The following is a 27,429-nucleotide window of genomic DNA, read 5'->3' on the forward strand; positions in this document are numbered from 1 at the left end:
ACCAATTTAAAAATAACAGTGTTATAAGAAAAATAATCTAACTAATGTAGTAAATGTCATGGCCCATATTGATGCGAGAGGTAGTGGGAGGCTAAGTGACCAAGTGTAAGGAGAAGGGTTTGAGTAAATACAGCCTGAGAAGGGAAGCTCAGGAGACCCAAGTCTGGAAAAGAAGGGGACATCGTTATTCTGAAGGATACACAAGTTGCAGTCTTTTAAAGCTAACTCCTGAGGCTACAGACTTGAGCTCCAGATTGCATCGTAAGCATGATATGACTGCAGGGTGGTCAGAGGAGCACCGAACAGCAGTTTGAACAGCCTATGTCTTTGGCTATGTGTATGGACAGGCTGGCTTTTTAGAAAGACCTGAGTTAGCCCCCTTCAGGGCCAAGGTCATCATGGTCCAACTGCGATTCCCCAAACCCTATCTGATATGTTCACTGTTGGGATCACTTAAAGCCCTGGTCTTAAAGCAGATCACTGTGGTTTTGGTATTCCCATGAGTGACTCAGCAAATCCAACTCCACTTTTAGTCAAATTCTCATTATTTCTCTTGCAGGATATACCTAAGAGAGGGAAGATCTTTCTTCAAATTGAAGGTAGCTTAGAGGGATTTGGGCCTATGAGTGGTGCCAAGAAATGGGTCTCTAAGACTCCAAGAGTCTTGGAGAGGACTCTTGAGGGTCCCTGGGACTTCAAGGAGATCAAACCAGTCTATCCTAAAGGAAATCAGTCCTGAATATTCATTGGAAGGAATGATGCTGAAACTAAAACTCCACTACTTTGGTCACCTGATGTGAAAGAGAAAACTCATTGGAAAAGACCATGATGTTGGGAAAGATTGAAGGCAGGAGGAGAAGGGGACAACAGAGGATGAGATGGTTGGATAGCATCATGGACTCAATGGACATGAGTTTGAGGAGGCTTCAGGAGTTGGTGATGGACAGGGAAGCCTGGCGTGCTGCATTCCATGGGGTCACAAAGGGTTGGACACGACTGAGTGACTGAACAGACTGAGCTTAGTTGGGGGTGGGGGGCTTCCCTGGTAGCTTAGCTGGTAAAGAATCCACCTGCAATGCAGGAGACTCCTGTTCGATTCCTGGGTTCGGAAGATCCCCTGGAGGAGGGCATGCAACCCCCTCCAGTATTCTTGCCTGGAGAATCCCCATGGACAGAGGAGCCAGGAGCCCAGCGGGCTACAGTCCACGGGGTGGAAAAGCATTGGACACGACTGAGTGACTAAGCACAGCACAGCTTAGAGGGCCAGTGCTTTCCCACCCCCACCCCCCAAAAAGGACCTGTATTTATATTCCAGCTCTGTCACAAAATTATAAGGCACTTAGGAATCTGAGTGCCATGTAGGTTCTTTAATAGATTATCTAACGTAATGCTTTTAATGATCTAAGGATAATTAACCCCTCCCTCTATATAATAGAAGAGAAGGAGACTTAATGAACTCAAGTGATCTGCTCAAAGTCACAATAAATACCCTTCTATTACTGATACTAACTTTTCAAGACACCTAGGACCAAAAGAAGGAAATCCAGTGTGAGGAAGAAAGAAAAGGCTTCGTTCACATGGAAAGTCCTTAGTTTACTGCCTGAAAGAAAGAAAGTGAAGTCAGTCAGTCGCGTCTGACTCTTTGCGACCCCATGGACAGCAGTCCCCCAGGCTCCTCTGTCCATGGGATTCTCCAGGCAAGAATACTGGATGGGTTGCCATTTCCTTCTCCAGGGGATCTTCCCGACCCAAGAATCGAACCCACGTCTTCTGCATTGCAGGCAGACACAGGCAGACGCTTTAACCTCTGAGCCACCAGGAAGCCCAGTTCAGTTCAGTTCAGTTCAGTCGCTCCGTCATGTCCGACTCTTTGCAACCCCATGAATCATAGCACGCCAGGCCTCCCTGTCCATCACCAACTCCCGGAGTTCACTCAAACTCAGGTCCACAGAGTCGGTGATGCCATCCAGCCATCTCATTCTCTGTCGTCCCCTTCTCCTCCCCCCCCCCCGCCCCAGCCTTTCCAAGCATCAGAGTCTTTTCCAGTGAGTCAACCTGTCGCATGAGGTGGCCAAAGTATTGAAGTTTCAGCTTTAGCATCAGTCCTTCCAATGAACATCCAGGATTGATCTCCTTTAGAATGGACTGGTTGGATCTCCTTGCAGTCCAAGGGACTCTCACGAGTCTTCTCCAACACCACAGTTCAAAAGCATCAATTCTTCGGTGATCAGCTTTCTTCACAGTCCAACTCTCACGTCCGTACATGACCACGGGAAAAACCAAAGCCTTGACTAGACAGACCTTTGCTGGCAAAGTAATGTCTCTGCTTTTTAATATACTGTCAAGGTTGGTCATAACTTTCCTTCCAAGGAGTAAGCGTCTTTTAATTTCCTGGCTGCAATCAGCATCTACAGTGATTTTGGAGCCCAAAAAAATTAAGTCTGACACTGTTTCAGTAGCATGTAGTAATTCCCAACAAATGATATCTGGTATTAGTAATAGCAGTTCATTTCAGGAACCATTGACGGATCACATACAGTGCATGGTTGCCACTGAAAAATTTTATAATTCCCGCTCTTCATCTCATTCACTCTCTGCATTCATCCAGTGAATCCTATACATTCACTTACTGTCTCTCTTTTTTTTTTTTCCAGATCATGGAAACTTATTCTTAAGTCCACAATCTCATTTATTCTATAAACTCCATAAGGGCGGAGACTTTGTGTCCTCTTCCTCACTATATCCCCAACACCTACAACAGTGCCTGGCATTGGTTCAGTTTAGTCGTGTCCGACATTTTGCGATCCCATGGACTGCAGCACGCCAGGCCTCCCTGTCCAACTTCCAGAGCTTACTCAAACTCATGTCCATTGCGTCCATGATATCATCCAACCATCTCATCCTCTGTCGACCCTTTTTCCTCCTGCCTTCAATCTTTCCCAGCATCAGGGTCTTTTCTGATGAGTCAGCTCTTCTCATCAGGCGGGCAAAGTATTGGAGTTTCAACTTGAACATCAGTCCTTCCAATGACCATTCAGGACTGATCTCCTTTAGGATGGACTGGTTGGATCTCCTTGCAGTCCCAGGGACTCTCAAGAGTTTTCTCCAACACCACAGTTCAAAAGCATCAATTCTTCCACGCTCAGCTTTCTTTACAGTCCAACTCTCACATCTGTACATGACTACTGGAAAAACCACAGCTTTGACTAGACATTGGTAGTTTTCCTAAGTTAACTGATCGAAGACAGAAGGCTAATTGGGACTTTTAGCTCTTGTTTTTCACCATTTTCATCAGGGCACATAGGCTTACGCAGTCCCAGTCTTAAGAAAACAGATGAGATCCCAGGCAACACCTTTTCCTTCAAGGCACAACCACATCCTATACAGAGCCTCGGAACCCTCACGGTGGCGGAACCCTGAAGCGGGCGGAACACAGGAGTGACGGAACCTGAAGGCAACGGAATCCGGGAGCGGAGGAACCTCGGATTAGGCGGAACCAATCTGCGGCGCCCAAGGAGCCACCCGGACTCTGTTTGGAACGGAAGCCCAGAGGCCGCCGGCTTCCTGGTTGCGCGGCGGCGCTGAGGGCCCACTTTAGCCCTGGCGATGTTGCCCTACACCGTGAATTTTAAGGTGTCGGCGCGCACCCTCACCGGGGCCCTCAATGCCCACAACAAGGCGGCGGTGGACTGGTGAGGGCTCCGGGCTTCGAGGCCGCCAGGCTTGGCCAGGAGCCTGTGAGGGGAAGGGGAAAGAACAAGAGGTTTCATCCCCCTGCTTAGTTTGTTCTCTTCAAGACTGGACGCTGCCTTCACGCTTATAGAGATGTTCACTTTTAAATGCTGGCTTTCTGTTGTTACTATAAAAGCTGTGAATACCCAACTGTGGGAACCCGCCCTGGGTGGAATTATTGGCCCTCGTTCTCCCTTCTCTTGTTTCTCCGCTCTTAACCCTCATCTTCCTCGCCGTCCCCGTTCCCCACTCTTACCCTCTCCTCCCATGTCTCCGGGCTTCTCGCCCCCATGTCAGTTCCGTTCTTCCCCAGTTCTGTCTTTTTCTCTCATCCCCGTTTCTTAACCTGTATCCGTTCAACAATGTGCTGGACGCTGTGCCAGGACCCTGGGCTCTCGCCAACTCTTCATTTCACCTTCATCATTTTACTGTAAAATGACACCGATAATTAATAACCAGGCAAATACAAAGCAGAGTGCTTGTAGCTGTGACTCCGGGGAAGGTTGGCAAGAGTACAGAAACCTCCTGTTCAGTGTTCATCTTTTTATCTGGTTGGAGGGACCAGGGCTTATCACAGAGTGTGGAGTGTGATCCCACGCACTCTGTGGATGCTCGGGATTCAGAGTTGAGTAAGACGAGGGACAAGCTCTCGAAGACAAATAGACGACCAGAGTCGCTTTATATGTCTTTACACCTCTACAGGCATATTTCTCAGAACTTAATTTCTTTTATCCGGAAAAAAGAAAAGAATTTCAACAAGTTTTGTGTTTTAAAGCTTAGCTAGACTGATGCTGGGAAGGACTGGGGGCGGGAGGAGAAGGGGACGGCAGAGAATGAGATGGCTGGATGGCATCACCGACTCAATGTGGGTGAGTGTGAGTGAACTCCGGGAGTTGGTGATGGACAGGGAGGCCTGGCGTGCTGTAATTCATGGGGTCGCAAAGAGTCAGACACGACTGAGCGACTGAACTGAACTGAGACCTTTTCTATTTAAATGGTACAATGTAAAGTGCTAGCCTTTGGGCTTACATAATAATTTTATTAATGGTGGTGCCTATAGGTTAGATTTATCTGTTATTTAGGATGCCTTTTGGCAAGAGAGAAGTTGTTTTGCTTTGCTCTTCACTTAAATGTTAACACTTTTTGTTAGGGGCTGGCAAGGTTTAATTGCTTATGGATGTCATTCGCTTGTGGTAGTGATTGATTCCAATACTGCTCAAACGCTTCAAGTTTTAGAAAAGCATAAAGCCGATGTTGTCAAGGTAAGTCAGATCCTACTTCCACTCTGTCATGAATTGTCTGTTCTAAAGTTTTAAATATCGCTGGAATCTCATTAAAGTCATAAGTAGAAATGTTGGGTAGGTTTTACACGTGATACTCTTATTTGGGGTAGCCTAATATTTCCATATCGGGTTTTCCAAGTGGCTCAGTGGTAAAGAACCCACCTGCCAATGCAGGAGTCTCAGGTTCGATCTCTGGGTCAGAAAGATCCCCTGGGAGAGGAAATGGAACCCACTCCAGTACTGTTGCCTGAAGAAACGCGTGGACAGAGGAGCCTGGCCCGCCACAGTCCATGGGGTCACAAAGAGGCGGACAAGACTGAGCACACACGCACATGCGGTATTTCCGTATATACACTTAATGTTGCGTCACTGTTGAACTACTAAATGCTGCTTCTTAGGTCACTTTAATGCTAGTGGAAGACACTCATTTTGCCCTCTACTGCACCACTCATTTCACTCGTTAGTTTTGAGCATCTAATATGTGCTAAGAGTATAGAGATGAAAGCCCTCCAGCAATTCATTGTCTAGTGAGGAAGAGTGAGAAGAAAACTCACAATATAGTGTGGTAAGTGAGACCTGTTTCATATGCTCTGGGAAGACAAAGGAACTACAGGTCACCTGGTTGTAGGGATCAGAGGAGGGCTCAGGATTCCTTTCATTTTAGGGACTGGTAAACAGTAGCTGGCTGAGTGGAAAATTAGGAAGCAAGCGCACTGCAGGAGAAAAGGAGAATAGACTCAAAAGGAAGCAGTGTGTGTAAAGGATGGCTAACAGATGGAATGACATGTAATCAGTAGGAGTGACGCGAGAAGGCAGCCGGAGAAAGTCACATGCCCTGAAAGGTTTGTAAGAGTATGATGGACTTTGGATTTTTAAGTAGGAGATTGATTTGATCATATCTGCATTTTAGAAAAACTCACTCGCAGTAGTGGAGGATCTGTTGGAAAAAGGCAAGACAACGCAATGGGATCGTTTAGGAGAGTTGTAGTAATTTTGGCAGGAAATCCTTAGGGCCTAAAATAAAGAGGAGACATAAAGGAGTCAGATTTAGGAGCTCTGGGTGAACTTGATAGCGTTTACAGTAAACAGTCTTAATCGACAGAATGACTCCAATGCAGGAGACCCCGGTTTGATTCCTGGGTTGAAAGATCCACTGGAGAAGGGGTAGGCTACCCACTCCAGTATTTTTGGACTTCCCTGGTGGCTCAGAAGGTAAAGAATCCTCCAGTAGTGTGGGAGACCTGGATTCATCCCTGGGTTGGGAAGATCCCCTGGAGAAGGGAACAGCTACCCATTCCAGTATTCTGGTCTGGTGAATTCCATGGACAGAGAAGCCTGGCAGACAACAGTTCATAGGTTCGCAGAGTCGGACGTGACTGAGCAACTTTCACTTTAGAGGTGAACTTTATAGTGAACAGTCTTAAGGGGGAATCAGAATGACTCAAGGTTTCTGTATGAGTAACTGAATGGTAGTATTGTTTTGATGACCTCACTGTGTGAAGTCAGTGTTTAAGGTGCAAAGTCTGAGACTCTTGGGGCAATTGAATTACACTGATCTGAAATTTTAGGAAAGACGTTACTATTGGAGATGGAGATCTGGGGTCTTTTATTAGTTGTTTACTTTTATTGAGATACTCATAACATAAAATTCACCCATTTAAAGCATGTAGTTCCATGGCTTTCAGAATATCCAGAGTTGTGTAGCCATCGCCACTATCAGTTTCATAACCCCCAAAAGAAACCTTGTATGCCTTAGCAGTTGCCACCTACCCCCTTTCCCTTCATCCCTAGGCAGCCACTAATCTGCTTTCTGTTCTGTAGATTTGTCTGTTCTAGACATTTGAAATAAATGAGATGATATAGTATGTGCCTGGCTTCTTTCACCTAGCATAATGTTTTTCAAGATTCTTCCATGTTACATAGCTTGTGTCAGTACTCTGTTCCTTTTTATTGCTGAATAATATTCCACTGATAAAACATTCATTTATTGATGAATATTTGGCATATCTCACTTTTTAGGTATTATGAACAATACTGCCATGAACATTTGTGTACAGTTTGTTTGAGTGAACCTATGTTTTCATTTCTCTTGAGTATATGCCTCAAAGTAGAATTGCTGACTCACATGGTAACTTTATATTTAACTTTTGAGGAACTGCCAAACTGTTTCTCAAAGCGGCTTCAATATTTTACATGCCCATAGCAGTGTATGCGGAGAAGGCAATGGCAAGCCACTCCAGTCCTCTTGCCTAGAAAATCCCATGGATGGAGGAGCCTGGTGGGCTGCAGTCCATGGGGTCGCTAGGGGGCGGACGCGACTGAGCGACTTCACTTTCACTTTCCACTTTCACACATTGGAGAAGGAAATGGCAACCCACTCCAGTGTTCTTGCCTGGAGAATCCCAGGGACGGGGGAGCCTGGTGGGCTTCCATCTATGGGGTCACACAGAGTCGGACACGACTGAAGTGACTTAGCAGCCGCAGCAGCAGTGTATGAGGGCTCTGATTTCTCCTCAAACTCAGCATCTGTTGTTACTTGTCCTTTTGATTATAGCCCTCCGAGTGGGTACGAAGTGGTCTCATTGTGGTTTTGGTTTGCGTTTCTTTAATGGCTAATAGTGTTCAGCATCTTTTCATGTGCTTATTGGCCATTTGTAGATATTCTTTGAAAAATGTGTATTCATTCCTTTGCCCATTTTAAAACTGTATTTTTTGAAATTTTGGAGTTGAAAGAATTCTTTGTGGCTCAGATGCAAGTCCCTTATCAGATGCGCTTGGCAGATACTTTCATTCTGTGTTAGTGCCCTCTGAAGCACAAAAGTTCTAAATTTTGATGTAGGTACGATTTTTTTTTTCTTTTTTTGCTGTATCCAAGAACCATTGCTTTTCCCAGTGTCAAACCATTGCTTTTCCCTTTGTTTTTGTCTAAGGATATTATGATTTTAGCTCTTATATTTAGGTTTCAGATCCATTTTGAGTTAATTTTTGTATGTAATGTGCAATAGGGAAAAATACAGGGAATTTTTTTTATATCTACGTGTATCCTATGATCTTGCTAAACTCATTAGATTTAGTAATTTGAGTGTTATTGTTTTGTTTTTCTTACGTAGACAGTCATGTTGTCTGCAGACAATGACAGCTTGGGTTTTTCACTAGTAATCTGGTGTCTTGTCTCTTTTCCTTGTCCTGTTGTGTTGACCGGGACCTCTACTACAGTGCTTAGGACTGAGGGAGAATGCCCTTGTCTTACCCTGAGCCTAGGAAAAAAACATTCAGTCTTTCACCATCAAGTCTAATGTTAGGTATAGGTTTTGTTTTTTAATTTTTTTGTCTTTGAGGAAGAAATATTATCTCTGCCCCATTTCTGTCTTTTTTGCATTTCTGGAGTTTTCATTTTTTAGTATAGATCTGTGTTTCAGTCTGGTGTCATATTCCTTTTGGCTAAAGAATTTCCTTCAGGTCCTTGAGGCATGTATCTGATATTGGTTGATCCTTTCTGATTTTATTTGTCTGAGAAACTGTTTTACCAGTACTTTTTTTTTCCTTGTAGTACTTTAAGGATCACTCCATTATCTCCCAGAGTAATTTTTGTTGGGAAATTTTTGTATTTGTTTCTCTGTATGCAGTGTATCTTTTCTCATCTCCTTATCTTGATTTTCAGCAGTTTGAGCAGTTTGATTATGATGTGTTTAGGTGATTTTTTAAAAAAATATATACAGAGATGGAATTCAAGTACTTCACACTCACACACACACACACACACACACAGATGGAATTCAAGTACTATACACACACACACACACACACACACAGATGGAATTCAAGTACTACACGCACACACACACAGATGGAATTCAAGTACTACACACACACACACACACACACACACACCTACAATAATTCTTATCTGTGGTAGTTTTATTCTGTAAAGTTGTTGGAAACACTGAATTAGCAAATACTGAAACACTGATTGCTCCTAGGGGAAATAATGCAATTTGGTTCCTAGTGAGCCTCTAGTTAGTTGCAATATTTTCATCAACTGATTGATATATAACCTTGTTTTATATGTGTTTCTGTTAAAAGACATTTATTATATACTGTTGATTTATTGCCACTGAACTCATGGCCAATGGCACCATAGCTCATGCCTGGACAAAGCTTATTTCATGTGTTTTTTCTGTAATGCATAACACAGCTTCTTGTGCTTAGGAGTGCTAGACAGCACTTGAGCACTGTGCCGGGACCATTTTAAACAGTGAAGTCACAACTGGAAGCCCAGAAATTCAAAAACACGGTAGTAAGCAAGCCTCAGAAAAGACATTTGTTTACATTATGAGAACTGACACAACAGCACCTTGTTCAACCGCAGCTGGGATGCTCGCATATGTTGAGTGACTCAGATTTTTCACCACTCTGCAAGTGTCCGTTAATGACTGTAAACACACTGCAAATACTGATTTTACAAATAAAATTACAAATACGTTTTAGCGAGTAGGCAAATTCACAAATACAGGTTCTGTAAACAATGAGGAGGGAGAGTATACATACCTTCACACATGTAAAAAGTAAATATATACATACGTACACACTCAAACATATCCACATGCCTATGTGCAGATGCACATTTTACTTTTAAAAAAACTCTTGCCTGAGGAAAAGATGTGTCTCATTAACACTGAGTTCGGAAAACTTTTTGCCATCTTTTTCATGAATGCTATTGGAATTGATTAGCATGCTTCCCTACCTTAGCATGTTCTCTGAGTGTGTTTACTTTTATGTGTACATACATGTGTGTGTCTGTGTACATAGGTATATGCCTATATATTCAAATATAGGTATATGTTTGAAGAGTCTGTGGTGTTAAATTTGTTTACTAAACACATACTTGAATGTCAGCTGCAGGCACTGTGTTAGGGTCTGGGAATAGAAATGTGTGCAAGGCCTCCATGATCCTGCCATATGGAGCAGGACTGGTGATAGGTCAAAGCAAAGTAAATAAAATAATTACAGAGTATTATGTGGGAAATGATCCAAAGTAAGCAAGTAGGATGCTGAGCTAGAAAAGGGAGATGGTGGCCAGGGAAGACCTTGGCTCAGAGTAAGGACTCTGTTTTATTCCTTATTCTTTCAGTGCTCAGGAGTTAACCTGATTTGTGCTGGGATTCTTGTATTTTTTATTTGAAAAACTATTAATGTTATAAAAAGTATGATGCATAAATTTATTTTTTTAGAGAAAAAACTTACCATTTTTTTCTGATTTTATGAGAGGGATACTCAGATTTTTTGTTTGCTTTTTGTGTTTTCCTTTTGCAGGATTTTGGTAGCTCAAAGTTGTCTCCTTTTAATTAGAAAAATAGAATGCAAGAGAAGATTCTTCTTAACAATTTGGAATTTTACGTGTTCTGTCAGAATTAGATTTTATGGTCTTTACTGTGATTAGATGATATACCAGTGATCATACCATTTTAAGAGATGGTATTCTGGAGTTTTTACCTGAATTCTCCAGATTATTAAGGCTGTGTTTCATTTCCGATATTTTAAAGGCAAGAAAGTTATGATGTTTTCAAAACTATTTTAATTGCGACTTTTAAAAAAATGATAATAAAAATGTCTGACTTTTGAGGAAGCTAATTTCCTATTTTTGTAATATAACTATAGAATGTAGCTTGAGCTCTGGTCAGTGTTTTATGAAAATTATGTATGGTTTACATTCTGTGCAAGTATTTACTTGATTTGGTTTCTTCTTGATACTAGGTTAAATGGGCCAGGGAAAATTACCATCATAACATTGGCTCACCATATTCCTTGCGCTTAGCTTCTGCTGATGTCAATGGAAAGATCATCGTTTGGGATGTAGCAGCAGGAGTAGCGCAGTGTGAGATCCAAGAGCACGCCAAGCCTATTCAGGGTGAGGAAAGCCCGCGCTCTGCCGAGCGTCTATCACTTCCTGTTAGAGCAGTTGGGTTTTGTCCCTCATTTACTTTCATCATTTCTCAGTTAACTCTTGATTGTGTGTAGCCAGTTCTGTGGATCCGAATCTAGCTTTCTTTTCCTTATCAATACGCTCCTGGGCTTATTTTCTCAGATCTCAATTGATTCGTGCTTTGGTAAAATGCATTAATTTCAACCTTGCCTTCAGTTGAGCATGAAGAGAAAAATTAAGCTCCTTATAAATGGTCTTATAATCTAAGCTATAAATAAACTCCCCTGAACTGCTCCTTTGAATTAGCCCTCAATGCTTACTTTCTGTTAATAGAGATAAAATGTTATTCTCATTTTCATATATCAATAGATCATTTGTTTGCTTGCTTACGTTACTGACCTAATCAATACAGTATTCCTGGCTTTGACTGAGTGGCTCTCTTGACTGGGTGAATCTTTTAAATGACTGTTAAAAAAATACTTATTGAGTACTTACTGTACGTATTGAACTAGATCTTTATCTTCTTTATTGTCATGAAAAAACGTGCAATTCTGTAAAGTCCCATTAAGTAACTCCACAAAAACATTAGGAGAGTCTGACATTGATCATGGCTAGGACAAGTCTTTGACATAAAGTTTTAACTAATGATTAGTGTAAATTGCCTTGTATTTTCTTTGAAGTAATATTTCAGATTACTTGGAAATGCTGACCTCTAGATTCTAATGTTCAGGCAGCTCATTTTTATGTAAAATTAGTTTTCCCTGTCAATCTTCACACATAAACTTAGATGCAACATTGAAGAGGAGGGGAAAAGTCAAGACTTTAAGGATTATGAAAGCACATACACACAACTAGATATAAAGGATACATTAACCAAGTGTTTTAAAGTGGGTGATTTCTGAATTTTGCCTTTATTTATCTGGTCTTTGTAGATGTTCAGTGGTTATGGAATCAAGATGCTTCCCGGGATTTATTGCTTGCTATCCATCCGCCAAATTACATTGTGCTCTGGAATGCAGATACTGGCACCAAACTCTGGAAGAAGAGCTATGCAGATAACATTCTTTCTTTTTCTTTTGATCCTTTTGATCCCTCACATTTAACTTGTGAGTACTAGTTTCTTGTGGAAAATGAATTGAGGTATTTGTAATATATATGGTTAATGCTATATACATAAGGTACACATACACAAACACCCATCATACATCATACAGCTTAAAATGAGAAGCACATCTAGTTCATGTCTTTTCAGCTCCTAGTACAGATACTAAATCATAACCCATATTTTTTGCAAGTATTCTGATGATTAGAAATTTAAATCAGCAAGCTGGACCTTCAGTGTGTGGAACTTGTGATCAGAATTAGATTAGTCAGAGAACGACAGAGTTGCTGTGTTATTCTAATTCAGACTTAATTAAATTTTTTTTCTAGGAACATCAAAAGAACCTGAGTCAAGGGTTTCATTTCGTCTGTGGCCAAATTCATTTCTTCCTTTTCAAAATATTGTTCTAATTCATTCCAAGCCTTTTGAGTGCCATAAACAGATGTATGTCAGGAACAGACTAAGCCCAAGGGAGTTTTTTCTTTCAGAGACTATTTTTGCCAATATACTTTAATGTTTTACTGAGCCACTGATCTAAAAATTAGATTCTAGACAGATATTTTTGTGACTAAATTATTTAGAAAATATTTTTTATTCAGTTATCCAACAAATATTTCTTGAACTTTTACTTACTATATGCCAGGAGTGTTCTGGAAGCCTAGAATATATCAGTGAACCAAGACAAGGATTCTTGCCTTTATAAAGTTTGCATTCTAGTGAGCAAGAATTAGGTGGTAATAACCTATGAGCGTAATGAATTAGTACACTGCAATATATTGTTATGAGTGGTATAAAAATAAAACAAGATAAAGGGAGTGGGAATGGGCTTGTTGTATTAGATAAAGTGGCCAAGGTAGGCTTCATTTTGATATTTGATGAACAACTTGAAAGAGGTGAGGGAATCTACTATGGTAAAGAATGTTTTCCCTGGATTTGAATGACTCAGAATTCCAACTTGTATCCTCCAGTATTTATTGAGGGGTGTGTGAGTTGATGGAGGGACAGAAGATCAGACAAGTAGAAATTAAAATGGGAAACACAGCTGTATAACTAACTGCGGTACGGTGTGTTTAGGCTTTGTCTGTGTAAATGTGTGTCCGTGAACATATGTGTGCACTCACTGGGTTGCTGTGGAAGGCAGTGCTGTGGGAGCCTTGAGGAGAGCAGGCTTAGCTGACAGCGTCAGGGAGCGCGGACATCGCAAAAGGAGGGGACAGACTGCGACCTTGAAGGAAGCCTTCTATAATCTGAAACGAGACAAAGCTCGGCTTAATTTACTGCATCTCTGTAATTTAGGTGATGAAAGCACGAGATTTCAAAGCATCAGTTGACCTAACATCTTTGATTTGCTCATTGAATGTGCTGGGGTTGTCATAATTCTTGAATGCTTTGTTCCCTGTCTTTAAAGCATCCTCACTCATTGCCAGGAGCCAGGGTAGATAAGATTTTTATGATCAGTTAAGTGTTAGTTGGCCCCAGTTGTGAGGGGGATTATTTTTTCAGTCATAAAAAGGCATAAAATATTTCTGTTTCCTGTACACTTAGTAAGCCACTGTTATCACTTTTGCTCTAGATATTAAGTGAAAACACTCTTTGCACATCCCAAGCTTCAGTTTGACACTCAAGAAGAAAAAGGAAGTAAATTTAGAGCAACTCACGATAAAAAATTAGTTTCAACAAGTTAAATACTTGAATTTGCCAAGTGTGGTACGCAGAACCTCACATGTGGGTTTTTTTTTCCTCTTCTGGGAATTTTATATTCTGAAATATGTCTTTGGATTTTGAAGTTATGAGATATAATGAGGAAAGGTTTCTAATGAAAGTCCATACACTGAATTTATTTGGAAGAGCAAACATTTGCTCTTTCTACCAGTAACCTTCTGGTATCTTTTTAATATAAAACATTAATTTAGAGTGCTGAGCTTGGAGGCCTCTGATGAATTGTAATGGACCACCTGTTCCCTTTAACTTGGAGAACATTCCCGTTATGTCTGCATAACACTGCCAATTCTTTATTATTAAAATTATCATTACCTTGCTCTCAAAAATGTATTGGAATAAAACTCTATGCTAAACTTGATTAAACTTTAATCAGAGTTTCACTTCTCTCAGTACAGTACTCACCAGCGAGGGCATTGTATTCATCTCAGATTTCTCTCCATCCAAGCCTCCCTCAGGCCCTGGGAAAAAAGTTTACATATCCAGTCCACATTCCAGCCCAGCTCACAACAAGCTGGCTGCAGCCACAGGGGCCAAGAAGGCTCTTAATAAAGTGAAAATCTTAATCACTCAAGAGAAACCTAGGTAAGTTGCAAGTATAAAACTAGCAGCAACATTCTTGTAATTCAATGTTTATCATTTTATTGAAAATACCATTTTTGGAGGTGTATTAAGATTGATTTTCTTCTTCATGTTACCCTTTCTTGTTTCTAATTTTGAATTTATGAGAGGAAAAATATTTTTTGTTTCCTCCTCTAAGAAGAGATTTAGCACTTAGCATGGTTCCTTTGTTTCCAGTAATGCAGTTAACAACCCCCACTAATTTTCAGTGAACATCTTTGACTTCTGAAAATGAGAGAGAAAGATTCTAACATGGGGGCCACTGAACACATTAAAAATTGGGGGGCAAAAGCTGGATTGTGATTTTAAATACATTTTCCTGATTTAAATGCTGTGTAATGTCATTAGCTCAGCTGGTAAAGAATCTGCCCGCAATGCGGGAGACCTGGGTTCGATCCCTGGGTTGGGAAGATCCCCTGGAGAAGGGAAAGGCTACCCACTCCAGTATTCTGGCCTGGAGAATTCCATGGCCTATCCATGGAGTTGCAAAGAGTCGGAAACGACTGAGTCACTTTCATTTCATTTCAATGTCATTAGCAGTAAAATATGGATGTTTTTCTAATGCAGGTAAAGGTGGTTTCCCACAGTGGTTAAGGGCCAAGATTCTAGGGGAACTGTAGCTCTGTGACTTGGAGTATGCTTTAATCTTTTTCAGATTTCACTCTACCAGTAGCCAAGATAGTGTTTTAAAGGGTTTCATAGGGCTATTGTAAAGACTAATAGATACAGAAACTTAAGTCCTTATCATAGTATCTGATACTTAATAAGTATTCTTTTGGTACATGCTATGTTTTTGTTTATTTCAGAAATTTCAACTGAATAAAAGTTTATTTTGAAGAACTAATTTTATGCATTAAAAGTAGATTTCTGTTTTTTTTTCTAGTGCTGTGGTTCTTATATTTTTATTGCTTTGGTAGTTTTTTGGCATTCATTTTAAAAATGCTTTTATTTTTAATATGCTAAGATTATTCTATCTAGACTTTGTGGGTAATTACCTGAAAAAGTGGTAAAATACAAATTGCTCTACAAATTCTGAATTGCTATGTAAATATCAGTTTTATGTATTAAACCATTGGCTGGTTAAATTTATCCCTAATTTATCCCCCACCCTATGCTGAAATGATTGACAATTGCTCTTTAAGTATCTTGAGAACTTATTTCTTTTGCAGTAATTCTGTATCATAAATAATTATTTTTAACCTGCATAGTTTTATAACTTATGACCTACATACTGTATTTTCTCTCATGTGAATCATATGTTCATCTGTGTGAGGAAATTGAGTCTTACATTGTTTTACATTTGTTACTGAAACTTGCCCAACTGGGAAGTGCAGAGCCAGAATTTTAATGCAGTCCACATCCCTCTCCATGGTCCTCTGATTTAACTTTACTTTAAATTTCAAAACCTTAATAAAATTATTATGTAAAACGAAGATGGTACATAATTATGTGCCCATTCCTATTGAAATAAATATGTAAATTTATTATAAATACAAAGTTGTGATTAAGTATATACAACAATTACAAATTACTGAAATGATTTTTGAGACTCTTCAACAATCTTTACAATTCTCATATTGTTTCATCTCTTATTTACACAGAAGAAAATTCTGTGGTAAGTGAATAAAATACCCAAGTTTGTTCCAAAGAATCTTTAAGACAGCTGAAAAGTGAAGGAAGGCAGAGTAGAGGGAGTGACTTGCTCAGGGCCAAACAGATAGTCCATTGACTCCTGATCCAGTTCTCTAGCTCTGATTACTCTAAATGCTTTTGTTTTAATCCCAAGGCTTCTTTTCAGCAGTCCATCTCGTACTTCTGATTACAAAATAAGAATGACAGTACTCCCTTATGAGTGCTATATGGTATTGTCACTTACCATCTCATATCATAGACTTACTAGTTTACTTTAAACTTTCAATAATTTGGAAACATCTCTCTCCAGCCTATCTAGTGTTATTGTCATAATTTGGATTTTGGCACAAAGGAGAGATCTAATATTTAGATGCTAGTTCATGTTGGTTATTTCAGGAGACAGTTGTACATTCTCATTGATGGTTATTATGTGGAAAGTACAAAATTCAATCCTTTTTTAGTTTTTTCTGATATGAATAAAGTCTGATTCATCTTTTTAAAATTGAAGTGTAGTTGATTTACAATGCTGTGTTAGTTCCTGATATATAGCAAAGTGATTCAGTTATACATATTATATTACATGGAGCCTCCCTAGTGGCTCAGACAGGAAAGAATCTGCCTGCAATGCAAGAGATGTGGGTTCTATCCCTAGGTTGGGAAGATCCCCTGAGAAGGGAATGGCAACCCACTCTAGTATTCTTGCCTGGAGAACCCCATGGACTGTAGCCTGCTAGGCTCCTCTGTCTGTGGGATTGTAAAGAGTCAGACACGACTGAGTGACACAGTGTGTGTGTGCACACATGCACATACACACACACAGCAAAGTGATACAGTTACACATATTACTGTTCTTTTTCATATTATTTCCCATTGTGGTTTATTATAGGATATTGAATCTAGTTCCTTGTGCCATATAGTAGGACCTTGTTTATTTTATATAGAGTAGTTTGTACCTGCTAATCCCAAACTCTTATTTTATCCCTCCCTCATAGCCACCCCACCTTTGGTAACCACAAGTTTGTTTTTGTGTCTGTGGATCTGTATCTGTTTTGTACATACGTTCGTGTGTGAGTCTGACTCATTTCTTGATGTCTGAAGTAAATGTTTACTTTTTCCAGTGCAGAATTCATAACTCTCAATGATTGCCTTCAGTTGGCATACCTGCCTTCCAAAAGGAATCACATGTTGCTGCTCTATCCTCGTGAGATTTTAATCCTTGATCTTGAGGTGAATCAGACAGTGGGTGTGATTGCAATAGAGCGAACGGGAGTTCCTTTTCTGCAGGTATCTACAACTTACAAATTATATCACCAAAAGCTGATTATGAATTATATAGAGGAAAATAATCTCTACTTTTGCATAGTCTTGCAAAAGTCCTTAATTTCATTTTTTTTCTATTTATTTAAAGATTGACAATGTTATTTTACATTCCTTATTTTTCTGGACTTCTGATTGGTTTGATTTAACCCTAGAAATTCTTCTTGACAGATCTGGAGATAGATACTGAAGTATTTAAGTTACACAAATAAAGACAAATTTTTTAGGATTGATGGATTAGGGGATTATATATGTGCTTTTGTGTTTTTGTTTTGCTTTTTGCCCGTATTCTGTAAATATGAGTTTATGAGTCTCACTGTATATATAATTTTAAAATCTGTTGTTTTAAAAAATAAAGACATCATCTATTTAAAGGTAATTCCCTGCTTTCAACGTGATGGTTTATTTTGCCTACATGAAAATGGTTGTATAACCTTACGTGTTCGAAGATCTTACAGTAGTATTTTCACCACTTCAAATGAGGAACCAGGTAAGTTTATATCTCACAATAATGTTCACTTATTTTTCCTTAGAATTATTTTTTAAAGCTTTATGTGGCAAATCATAGCCAAAGCATGGAGTTAATTATAATCCTTGTCTTAATAAAATATGATTATAGCATGAAACATAAGAAGGCACAAACCCAAGATAATCTCTGGGTATTGTAACAGTGCCCCTCCTGTACGCGGCAGAAATAGTAGTGTTTTGTAAGCCCTTTTTGACTGTATCCGTGAGCCAAGTGCATGTTCTTTTGTGACTTTCTTTTGCACAAGTCCAACCTTGTATATACCTTTATTATTACACCCCTTTGACTTTTCTTCTGCTATAGCAAGGAATGTCTTAAAACCTGTGTCACTTCCATGGTAAAGTGACATAGGTTAATAAGTCTTCAGGGCATTCAGTTGTCTTTTCCAATCTTATCCTGGAGAATAAAACGGATGTCTTTATGGAATGATGTGCTATATGAAGGTGAAAGTGACTTTCACATCTTTCGTAAAATACAATTATTTTCAGGCTTACTCTTCAGTTTGGTCACTCAGTCATGTCCGACTCTTTGCAGCCCCATGGGCCTGCAGCATGCCAGGCTTCCCTGTCCATCAGCAACTCCTGGAGCTTGCTCAGAGTCATGTCCATAGAGTTGGTGATGCCATCTAGCCATCTCATCGTCTGTCATCCCCTTCTCCTCCCGCTTTCAATCTTTCACAGCATCAGGGTCTTTTCCAGTGAGTCAGTTCTTTGCATCAGGTGGCCAAACTATTGGAGATTCAGTGTCAGCATCAGTCCTTCCAATGAATATTCAGTACTGATTTCCCTTAGCAGTGACTGGTTTGATCTTCCTGCTGTCCAAGGGACTTTCAGGTGTCTTCTCCAACACTACAGTTCAAAAGCATCAATTCTTTAGCGCTAAGACTTCTCTATCGTCCAACTCTCACATCCATACGTGACTACTGGAAAAACCGTAGCTTTGACTAGATGGACCTTTTCGGTAAAGTAATGTCTCTGCTTTTTAATATGTTGTCTAGGTTGGTCATAGGTTTTCTTCGAAGGAGGAAGCGTCTTTTAATTTCATGGTTGCAGTAACCATCTGCAGTGATTTTGGAGCCCCCAAAAATAAAGTCTGTCACTGTTTACTTTGTTTCCCCATCTATTTGCCATGAAGCAATGGGACTGGGTGCCATGATCTTCATTTTTTGAATGCTGAGTTTTAAGCCGTCTTTTTTATTCTCCTCTTTCACTTTCATCAAGAGGTGCTTTAGTTCCTCTTCACTTTCTGCCGTAAGAATGGTATCATATGCATATCTGAGGTTATTGATATTTCTCCCGCCAGTCTTGATTCCAGCTTATGCTTCATCCAGCTCAACATTTCACATGATGTACTCTGCATGTAAGTTAAATAAACAGGGTGACAATATACAGCCTTGATGTTCTCCTTTCCCAATTTGGGACCAGTTTCTTGTTTCATGCCTGATTCTAACTGTTGCTTCTTGGCCTGCATCAGATTTCTCAGGAGGCAGGTAAGGTGGTCTGGTATTCCCATCTCTAAGAATTTTCCACAATTTGTTGTGATCCACTCAGTCAAAGGCTTTGGCATAATCAATGAAGCAGAAGTAGATGCTTTTCTGGAATTCTCTTGCTTTTTCTATGATCCAATGGATGTTGACAATTTGATCTCTGGTTCCTCTGCCTTTTCTAAATCCAGCTTGAACATCTGTAAGTTCTTGGTTCATGTACTATTGAAGCCTGGCCTGGGGAATTTTGAGCATTACTTTGCTAGGGTGTGAGATGAGTACAATTGTGTGGTAGTTTGAGCATTCTTTGGCATTGTCTTTGGGATTGGAATGAAAACTGATCTTTTCCAGTCCTGTGGCCACTGCTGAGTTTTCCAAATTTGCTGGCATATTGAGTGCAGCACTTTCACAGCATGATCTTTTAGAATTTGAAATAGCTCAGCTGGAATTTCATCACCTCCACTAAATTTGTTCATAGTGATCCTTCCTAAGGCCCACTTGACTTCGCATTCTAGGATGTCTGGCTCTAGGTGAGTGATCACACCATCGTGATGCAGAGCATAGTAAATTATGATGGGCTACAGGTGCACTGTTCATTATTTAATCATATATTTGTTGATCTTTTTTTGAAAGATTATCTTCATTTAAAAAATATTAAATAAGCTATTTTGATAATTGCTATTTTGGACATTAAACTTGGTGTGAACAGTCACTAAGTTAATTCTCTTACATCCTGAAGAAATTAGTAATTGTAAACACAGGGAAGCCATTTTTGACAAAATTTGCTTCAGTTGAAGGGATGATGTTCTTTTTAGTTGAGGTATTATTTACATTGAAACAAGTAGCAGTGACATGGTTGATTTCTAATATTTAAAGAAAACAATACTCTTGTTAAGATCCAGATCCTGTCCAGGAGCTTACCTATGACCTACGAAGCCAGTGTGATGCAATCAGGGTGACAAAAACTGTCCGTCCCTTCAGTATGGTGTGTTGTCCTGTCAATGAGAACGCAGCTGCCCTCATAGTGAGTGATGGCAGGGTCATGATATGGGAACTGAAGTCTGCTATTTGTAATCGGAATTCACGGAGCAGGTAAATGAACCAGTAGGATCTCTTTTTTTGTTTTGCTTTGCTTCTCCCCCTTTTTAAGATTGCCAGAATCATATAAAAATAGCAGGACCTTTTTCTGTACAAAATATTTAGACATTAATTATAAGGGGATTATGTAAACCTGCTAGAGATATTTCACCTGTGGTTTAGATTAATTAGTGTGAAAAATGGATAGAGTACTGTGATCTAAAGTTAGTAATTTGAGTTACTAACATATGATACAGACTTTAAATATGTAAGAACTGTCTAATTGTTATATTTTTGCAGTAGTTCTGGCGTGTCACCTTTATATTCACCAGTGTCTTTCTGTGGAATTCCTGTAGGAGTCCTACAGAATAAACTCCCAGACCTCTCCTTAGATAACATGATTGGTAAGCCCCTTTTTTTCCCTTCTGACTTTCATGTCAGGTACACTTTTTGCAGGGCAAAATTAATAATCAGCGATTGTAGTTACTATTAAATAAAAGTTAGTACTTCAGAAAACTAAAATGTGGATTCATTCTTTTCTGATACATCGGACGGGTATAAAACAGATAAAATTTATGTGGTCCCTAATAGTTATCTGCTGATTGTCATTGTGATTTTACTTGTCTGTTTCTTCCCGTAGGTTATACGCAGCACAAGGGTGGGACAGAGCTTAATTCAGCCTTGCATCCCCAGCACTCAGCACAGGGTGTTCCCCATTCTAGATGTACAATAGTTATTGAAGAAATAATTAACTGAGCAGTATTAGAAAAAAATCATCTTCTTGACTTACATTTTCTTATGTTTATATTGGGAATTCTTACTGTCACCAAATATTTATTTGCAAATAAAATATTATTTCAAAGTTATCTGGTTATTATAGAGCCAGAATATAGTCAAGGAAGAATGAGGGTTGGTGATTTCAAGTATTACACAACTAGGAATTATAAATATCCCAAGCAGAGTTGACATGTAAGTCACTTAAAATTGTGGCCAGTGGTTTATAAAGGATTTTCTTTACCATTATTTGTTATTCCATAATGTAATTAAACATGGACATTATTTACTAGGTTTCTTTTTGTTTGTTTAAATGCTATAAAGATAAATGACATACTAGAAAGGAGAGCATTAGCTTATTGATCTTCTTAATCAGAGATGACATTATTGGGGGCTTAATACTATATTAAATGCTGTGCCAAATTCTCTGCGTAATACCTCGACAACCCTGCGGAATAGCTACTGTTATTATTATTCCCATTTTATATATGTGGGAACTAGGACCTGGAGAGATTAAAACACTTGCCCCAAAGTACACAGCCAGTAAGTGGAAATGTGGTCATAATCTTCCCAGTCTGGAGTCTGCTTCTTGGCCATGGCCTCCAGTCCTGGCTGCTTCACTGTGACCGAAGCGAGGCTTGACCTCTCCATACCCTGGTATTCTCATAATTCCTGCCAGTTTTGGACTCTTTGTGCTCACTGATGCTAACGTACATACTTCAATTTTTTTTTTCACCTTTCAGACATAAATCCCTATGAAGAAATTCAGACACATAATTGTTTTGCAAAATTTATTTTATCAGTAACATAATTTTCTGAGTTAATTGACCCTGTCTGCACTTAATATAAACTATTAAAGTGAAAAGAATTATGAACACACATGTACAGAACTAATCAGTAATATGAAGCCCATAGGAGTTTGAAATTTTATGCTGTTTAGGTGTCTAAGTGATATAAATTACATTTTTTAGGGGACAAAATGATACAGATTGTATAGCAGTTCTTGACAACGTTGTTGATTTGAAAGTTTTAAATAATTAAATCTTTGTTACTTGAAAACATTTTAATTAAAACTTTTTAATTAAACTTTTAATTTGAAATTCACTATGTACTTAGTGATAATTGAAAGCAATTCAGTTAAGTACAGAGGTCTGATTTATATTCATTGAGTAAAGGCTGTTGCTTATTAAGGCCCTAATCTGCCCTACTTTGTGAATTACTTCACATGGAAAATGCTGGAAGAGAAATATGCAGTTTCCTAGAATCAGCTCCAAGCTGCCACAAGTTGGTAAACATGGCATCTAATTGTTGCCATTGCTTTAGACCCCATCATTGTTACTAAAAATGAGTATCAGTTATATGGCTTATCCTCAGGGATCGTTTATTCAGATTCAGTTGATCCTGTTTTTTGTATATATCTTACCGATTTTGTAATAACCTTTTACTAAAACAACTTGACGGGTTTAAGAGGTTTATTTAGAATCCCATCACCCACTCTGAATAATTATTTACATTTTCCCTTTCACAATATGTGTATATGTGTGTGTATGTATATGTACATATATACATACACACACATGGGTGCGCACTGATATGTGCTTGTGCTCAGTTGTGTCGAACTCTTTGTGACCCTATGGACTGTAGCCAGCCAGGCTCTTCTGCCCATGGAATTTTCCAGGCGAGAATACTGGAGTGGGATGCCATTTGGTACTCCAGGGAATCTTTCCGACCCAGGGGATTGAACCTGCGTCTCTTGTGTCTTCTGCATGGACAGGTGGATTGTTTTCCAGTAGCACCACCTGTGATAAATACACACACACATACACTCACACATGTTCTTGTGTGATAACTTTATCCCAGTCTTTTGGTGGTGCTAGTGGTAAAGAACCTGCCTGCCAGTGCAGGAGACATAAGGGACACAGGTTCGATCCCTAGATGGGAAGATTCCCCTGGAGGACATGGAAACCCACTCCAGTGTTCTTGACTGGAGAATCCCATGGACAGAGGGGCCTGGTGGGCTATAGTTCATAGTGTCAGAAAGAGTTCGACACGACTGAAGCAACTTAACACACACAAAGGAAGAAAAATTTTAAACCCTATTGGTGAATTAAAGTTTCAACTTTGCTGCATTCTTTTGTACTCACATTTTGTTGTTGTCGTTCAGTTGCAAAGTTGTGTCTGACTGTTTGTGACCCCATGGACTGCAGAAAGCCAGGCTTCCCTGTCCTTCACTATCTCCCTGAGTTTACTCAAACTCATGTCCATTGAGTTGGTGTTCCCATCCAGGTTTCTCATCCTCTGTCGTCCCCTTCTCCTCCTGCCCTCAATCTTTCCCAGCATCCGGGTCTTTTCCAATGAGTCAGCTCTTTGCATCGGGTAGCCAGAGTACTGGAGCTTCAGCTTCAGCATCAGTCTTTGCAGTGAATATTCAGAGTTGATTTCCTTTAGATCTGACTGATTTGAACTCTTTGAACCTATTTGTGGTTACTAATTTTATGTGCACTTTAAAGAGCATCAGATCAAAACATAACCCTTTAGGAAGGCAGTGAGGCAGGAATATGCTATAATATTTCATGTACAGAAACTGTTCTCTAACCCTAGTCCTTCTCGATTTGCCTCTGATGCCCTGAAGCTAGCAACTTTGGCTAAAACAGTGTTTCTTAGAAGACAAAGGCCCCTGAATTATGGATAGCAATACTCCAGAGTAATCTAACCTTTGAGATATTAGATGGTACAAATTAAGTCCCATAGCTAAATAAGACCCAGTGTATAGCTAAGCCCCTAGAGTGCTACGTGACACCTTCTAGATCTGAAGAGTGCTTCCACTGTAAAGTTTCTTTAGATTTTTAAGATCAGCATATGTTGCAATTAATGTATTTTTTGTTTGTTTGTTTTATTACAAACCAGGGCAAAGTGCAATTGCTGGTGAAGAACATCCCAAAGGCTCCATTCTGCAGGAAGTACAGCTCAAGTTCCTGCTAACAGGTCTGCTTTCAGGACTGCCCTCCCCACAGTTCGCTATCCGTATGTGCCCCCCGTTGACCACAAAAAACATCAAGATGTATCAGCCGTTGCTTGCTGTTGGTGAGTTCCTGTTTTAACTCTTAATGTTTATTTTAATATTTTTAAGACATTAAAGTTTCCTGGTTATTAGAATATCCTTTATTCTCCTTTAGAATGCATTAAGTGGAGGAAGGGGCTCCATGAAATTGTGTAAATACTCATCTTGAAGTGCTTTTTTTCCCTGTCCTGTTAATCTTTTTAAATCACAACAATAAATCATTCACTGATGGCAGATGACAGAGATTCCGACACCATGGGTGTGTTTCTGAAAGGTCAGGAGGGTAGTTCCTGTGTGATGCTGAAACCAGACTGCTGATCTTTTCTTGGACCATCTCAAGCTCTTCCTGTACATGTCATTTTGTTTTGAGTTTTTGTTAACTAATAATGTGGTCAAACTTAATATTTAGTAACAGCAAGGATCTATATTTACTAAGAATTGTATGTTAAACCTGGTTTTATTTTGTTCAAAGTGACTCTTGTATTTGTAAACTAAAGATTTGCCTTCTGGGTTGAAATTGCAATTTTTATGTTTTAGATTTTTAAAAAGTTGGTCTGGATTTCAGCTTGCTGTCACAGTAATTTCATGCTAATGTGATTAACCTGGTTTCTTTTACAGAGAAAACCATATTTTAATTTATTTTTAAGTATATAAGGTTAAAAATTCATTTCTCTAAAATTTTGAAAAATAGAATATTCATTTGAAATGTCTTAAGATGCTATTGGTTTGACTTCTGGTTTTTTCCCAGTTCTCTAAACATGTGATTTGTGATTCTTTTTTTTTTCCTAAAAGGAAAATCTGATCACATGTATCTTGCAGCCCTTGTGTCTTAGCTCAGTGGCTGGCTTGTGAGACCTAATGGCTCATTTGAGTATTACTGTTTGGTGAAACTGTTATTTTCCCATTTTTTTCCGTTATCATCTTTTGAAAGTGATTTGAATTTTAAGATTCAGTGATCTGTGCTTATAGGTATCCAGATTTATATAAATGTAGATAGATGTTTAATTTTTGCTCTAGAAACTGTTGATTCATATTAAACATCTTATTGAAATTTAAGTTGGAATTTGTCAGTATACATAGAATGTTATGTCTCTGAATGTCAGTATACCTAATTTTTCAATTAGGATTTTATTAATTTCTTGGTGAAAATTATGTCTTGAGATAGATTATAAGAGTTGATCAGAATCTGAGATTTCCATTGTAGAATAAGCTATATTATAGTGGTATATAGTGAATAGCAAGTCATTTACTGAATTTAGTATAATAGCAAAATAAAATAAAAAAATATATGTGCCTGAAGTCTTGCAGAGTCATTAGGAAACACAAACAGAGCTCAGCTGGATTTACTTCTCCTTCTAGGGCCTGTAGATCATAGTTTCAACATCAAAATATGAAGAATATAGAAATCATATAATTATTTTGAACATTTGCTAATTGAAAAGTTTGAGTAATTTAGATATTTTCTCAGTACTAGAACTAGAAGATATTGTGGAATAGGTAATAAATATAAAGTTGTAATACCATATTTCTCTAGAATAGTTTTGCAAGAAATTTCTGAAGCTTTAATTCAGCAAGTTAGCCAAGATTGGAATTTGCGTAGCATTTTTACTTTTATTATATGATCCCTGGTTTGGGAAGATCCCCTGGAGAAGGGAAAGGCTGCCCACTCCAGTATTCTGGCCTGGAGAATTCCATGGACTGTATAGTCCACGGGGTTGCAAAGAGTCGGACTCGACTGAGCGACTTTCTCTTTTACTGCCACATTATTATTATTTATACAATCTGTTGCTTTGTATGAATCCATTAATTTTTTCAGTCATGTGTAATGAGAAAGTGATTGTGCAACCACTAACATTGTTCACTTTTCTTGCTTCACTTATAAAAACATATTAAGGGCTGAAACATTAATTTCTGAAGAAAGTATTTCTCAAGTGGCCATGTCCCTTCTAATTAATTTTAGACTGATTACCTGAGACTGTGAAAAGCTTTAGGCTAATAATCACTACAAATCATAATACAGTGATAACAGTAATAGTAATAATCACATCCTTACATTGTGCTGAGTGTTATACTAAGTACTTTACACATACGTTTCTCATTTAATCTCCAATGAATAAATAGATTTTCAGTGCAGGCAAGAAAATTGCAAGAGTATAGGGCAGAGCCAGGGCTTAAACTTAGGCTTTTTTAACTGTAAAATCCACAGTTAGCCACTGTCCTTTACCATCTCTTTATGATGTATTTAGTGTTAAAGACAGAGAAAAAAATCTTTGTAATGAAAACTAGAAAAATCTGGTTAAAGTTCTGCTTGGTTGTGTTTTTGAGGACCAGTTATAATAATAAACACTCAAAAAGCTTAAGAAATTGCATCATCAAATTTTGTGTGTATTGAATTAGATTTTGAAGTCTTTCTTTGAAAATCTGTTTCTGGGTTTAGGTAAGATTACAGAGTTCATGGGACTTCCCTGGTAGCTCAGCTGGTAAAGAAGCTGCCTGCAATGCAGGAGGCTCTGGTTCGATTCCTGGGCTGGGAACATACCCTGGAGAAAAGATAGGCTACCTACTTCAGTATTCTTGGGCTTCCCTGGTGGCTCAGATTGTAAAGAATCCTCCTGCAATGTGGGAGACCTGGGTTTGATCCGTTGGACAAGAAGACTCTCTGGAGGAGGGCATGGCAACTCACTCCAGTATTCTTGCCTGGAAAATCCCACAGACAGAAGAGCCTGGAGAGCTCCAGTCCATGGGGTCGCAAAGAGCTGGACACAACTGAGTGACTAAGCAAAACACAGCACAGAGTCCATGAGATTAGACCCATTTTTGAAAAGAGGGAAGACAGAGAAATATACTCTTCCTTCACACCTAGCTTAGGTTCCTTTTATAAAAGATAGATGTTTTAAAATGATTGAAATCTTGAGAGAAGACTTTTGTTAGATATGGAACTTCCACTGGATTAATTCTCCTCTGTCATGTCATTTTGATAGGTACAAGCAATGGTTCCGTCCTGGTGTACCATCTCACTAGTGGGCTGCTGCACAAGGAGTTAAGCATCCATTCCTGTGAAGTCAAGTGAGTCTGTCATTGGGATATTGAGCTCATAAACATATGTAATATCAAAAAAGTTCTTACTGACTTTTCTACATCGAATACTCTGCAGTGATTATTTGACTGAGAGCTTTGAA

The 27,429-nt window shown here is 39.1% G+C and overlaps 1 protein-coding gene across 5 annotated transcripts in view; it reads left to right on the forward strand.

Annotated features, from left to right (window-relative positions):
• The first annotated feature begins 3,543 nt into the window (after window positions 1–3,543).
• Window positions 3,544–27,429, forward strand: part of WDR11 (WD repeat domain 11) — a 67,608-nt gene continuing 43,722 nt past the window's right edge. For 3 of the 5 annotated variants that reach the window (XM_055424521.2, XM_055424522.2, XM_088842377.1), the window contains exons 1-11: window positions 3,544–3,692; window positions 4,883–4,994; window positions 10,770–10,923; window positions 11,871–12,044; window positions 14,158–14,344; window positions 17,131–17,296; window positions 17,705–17,819; window positions 20,235–20,430; window positions 20,716–20,819; window positions 24,097–24,273; window positions 27,232–27,316. In XM_055424521.2, the coding sequence (XP_055280496.1) occupies window positions 3,607–3,692; window positions 4,883–4,994; window positions 10,770–10,923; window positions 11,871–12,044; window positions 14,158–14,344; window positions 17,131–17,296; window positions 17,705–17,819; window positions 20,235–20,430; window positions 20,716–20,819; window positions 24,097–24,273; window positions 27,232–27,316 (1,556 nt within the window). In that variant the 5' untranslated portion in view covers window positions 3,544–3,606. Of the gene's footprint in view, window positions 3,693–4,882; window positions 4,995–10,769; window positions 10,924–11,870; window positions 12,045–14,152; window positions 14,345–17,130; window positions 17,297–17,704; window positions 17,820–20,234; window positions 20,431–20,715; window positions 20,820–24,096; window positions 24,274–27,231; window positions 27,317–27,429 lie in introns of those variants that run through there. The other 2 variants (XM_088842378.1, XM_088842379.1) reach the window with 2 other exon arrangements.

This window comes from Moschus berezovskii, chromosome 12 (assembly GCF_049115385.1).
Source record: "Moschus berezovskii isolate FMDL1 chromosome 12, NW_MosBer_1.0, whole genome shotgun sequence".
NCBI classification, from domain to species: Eukaryota; Metazoa; Chordata; class Mammalia; order Artiodactyla; family Moschidae; genus Moschus; species Moschus berezovskii.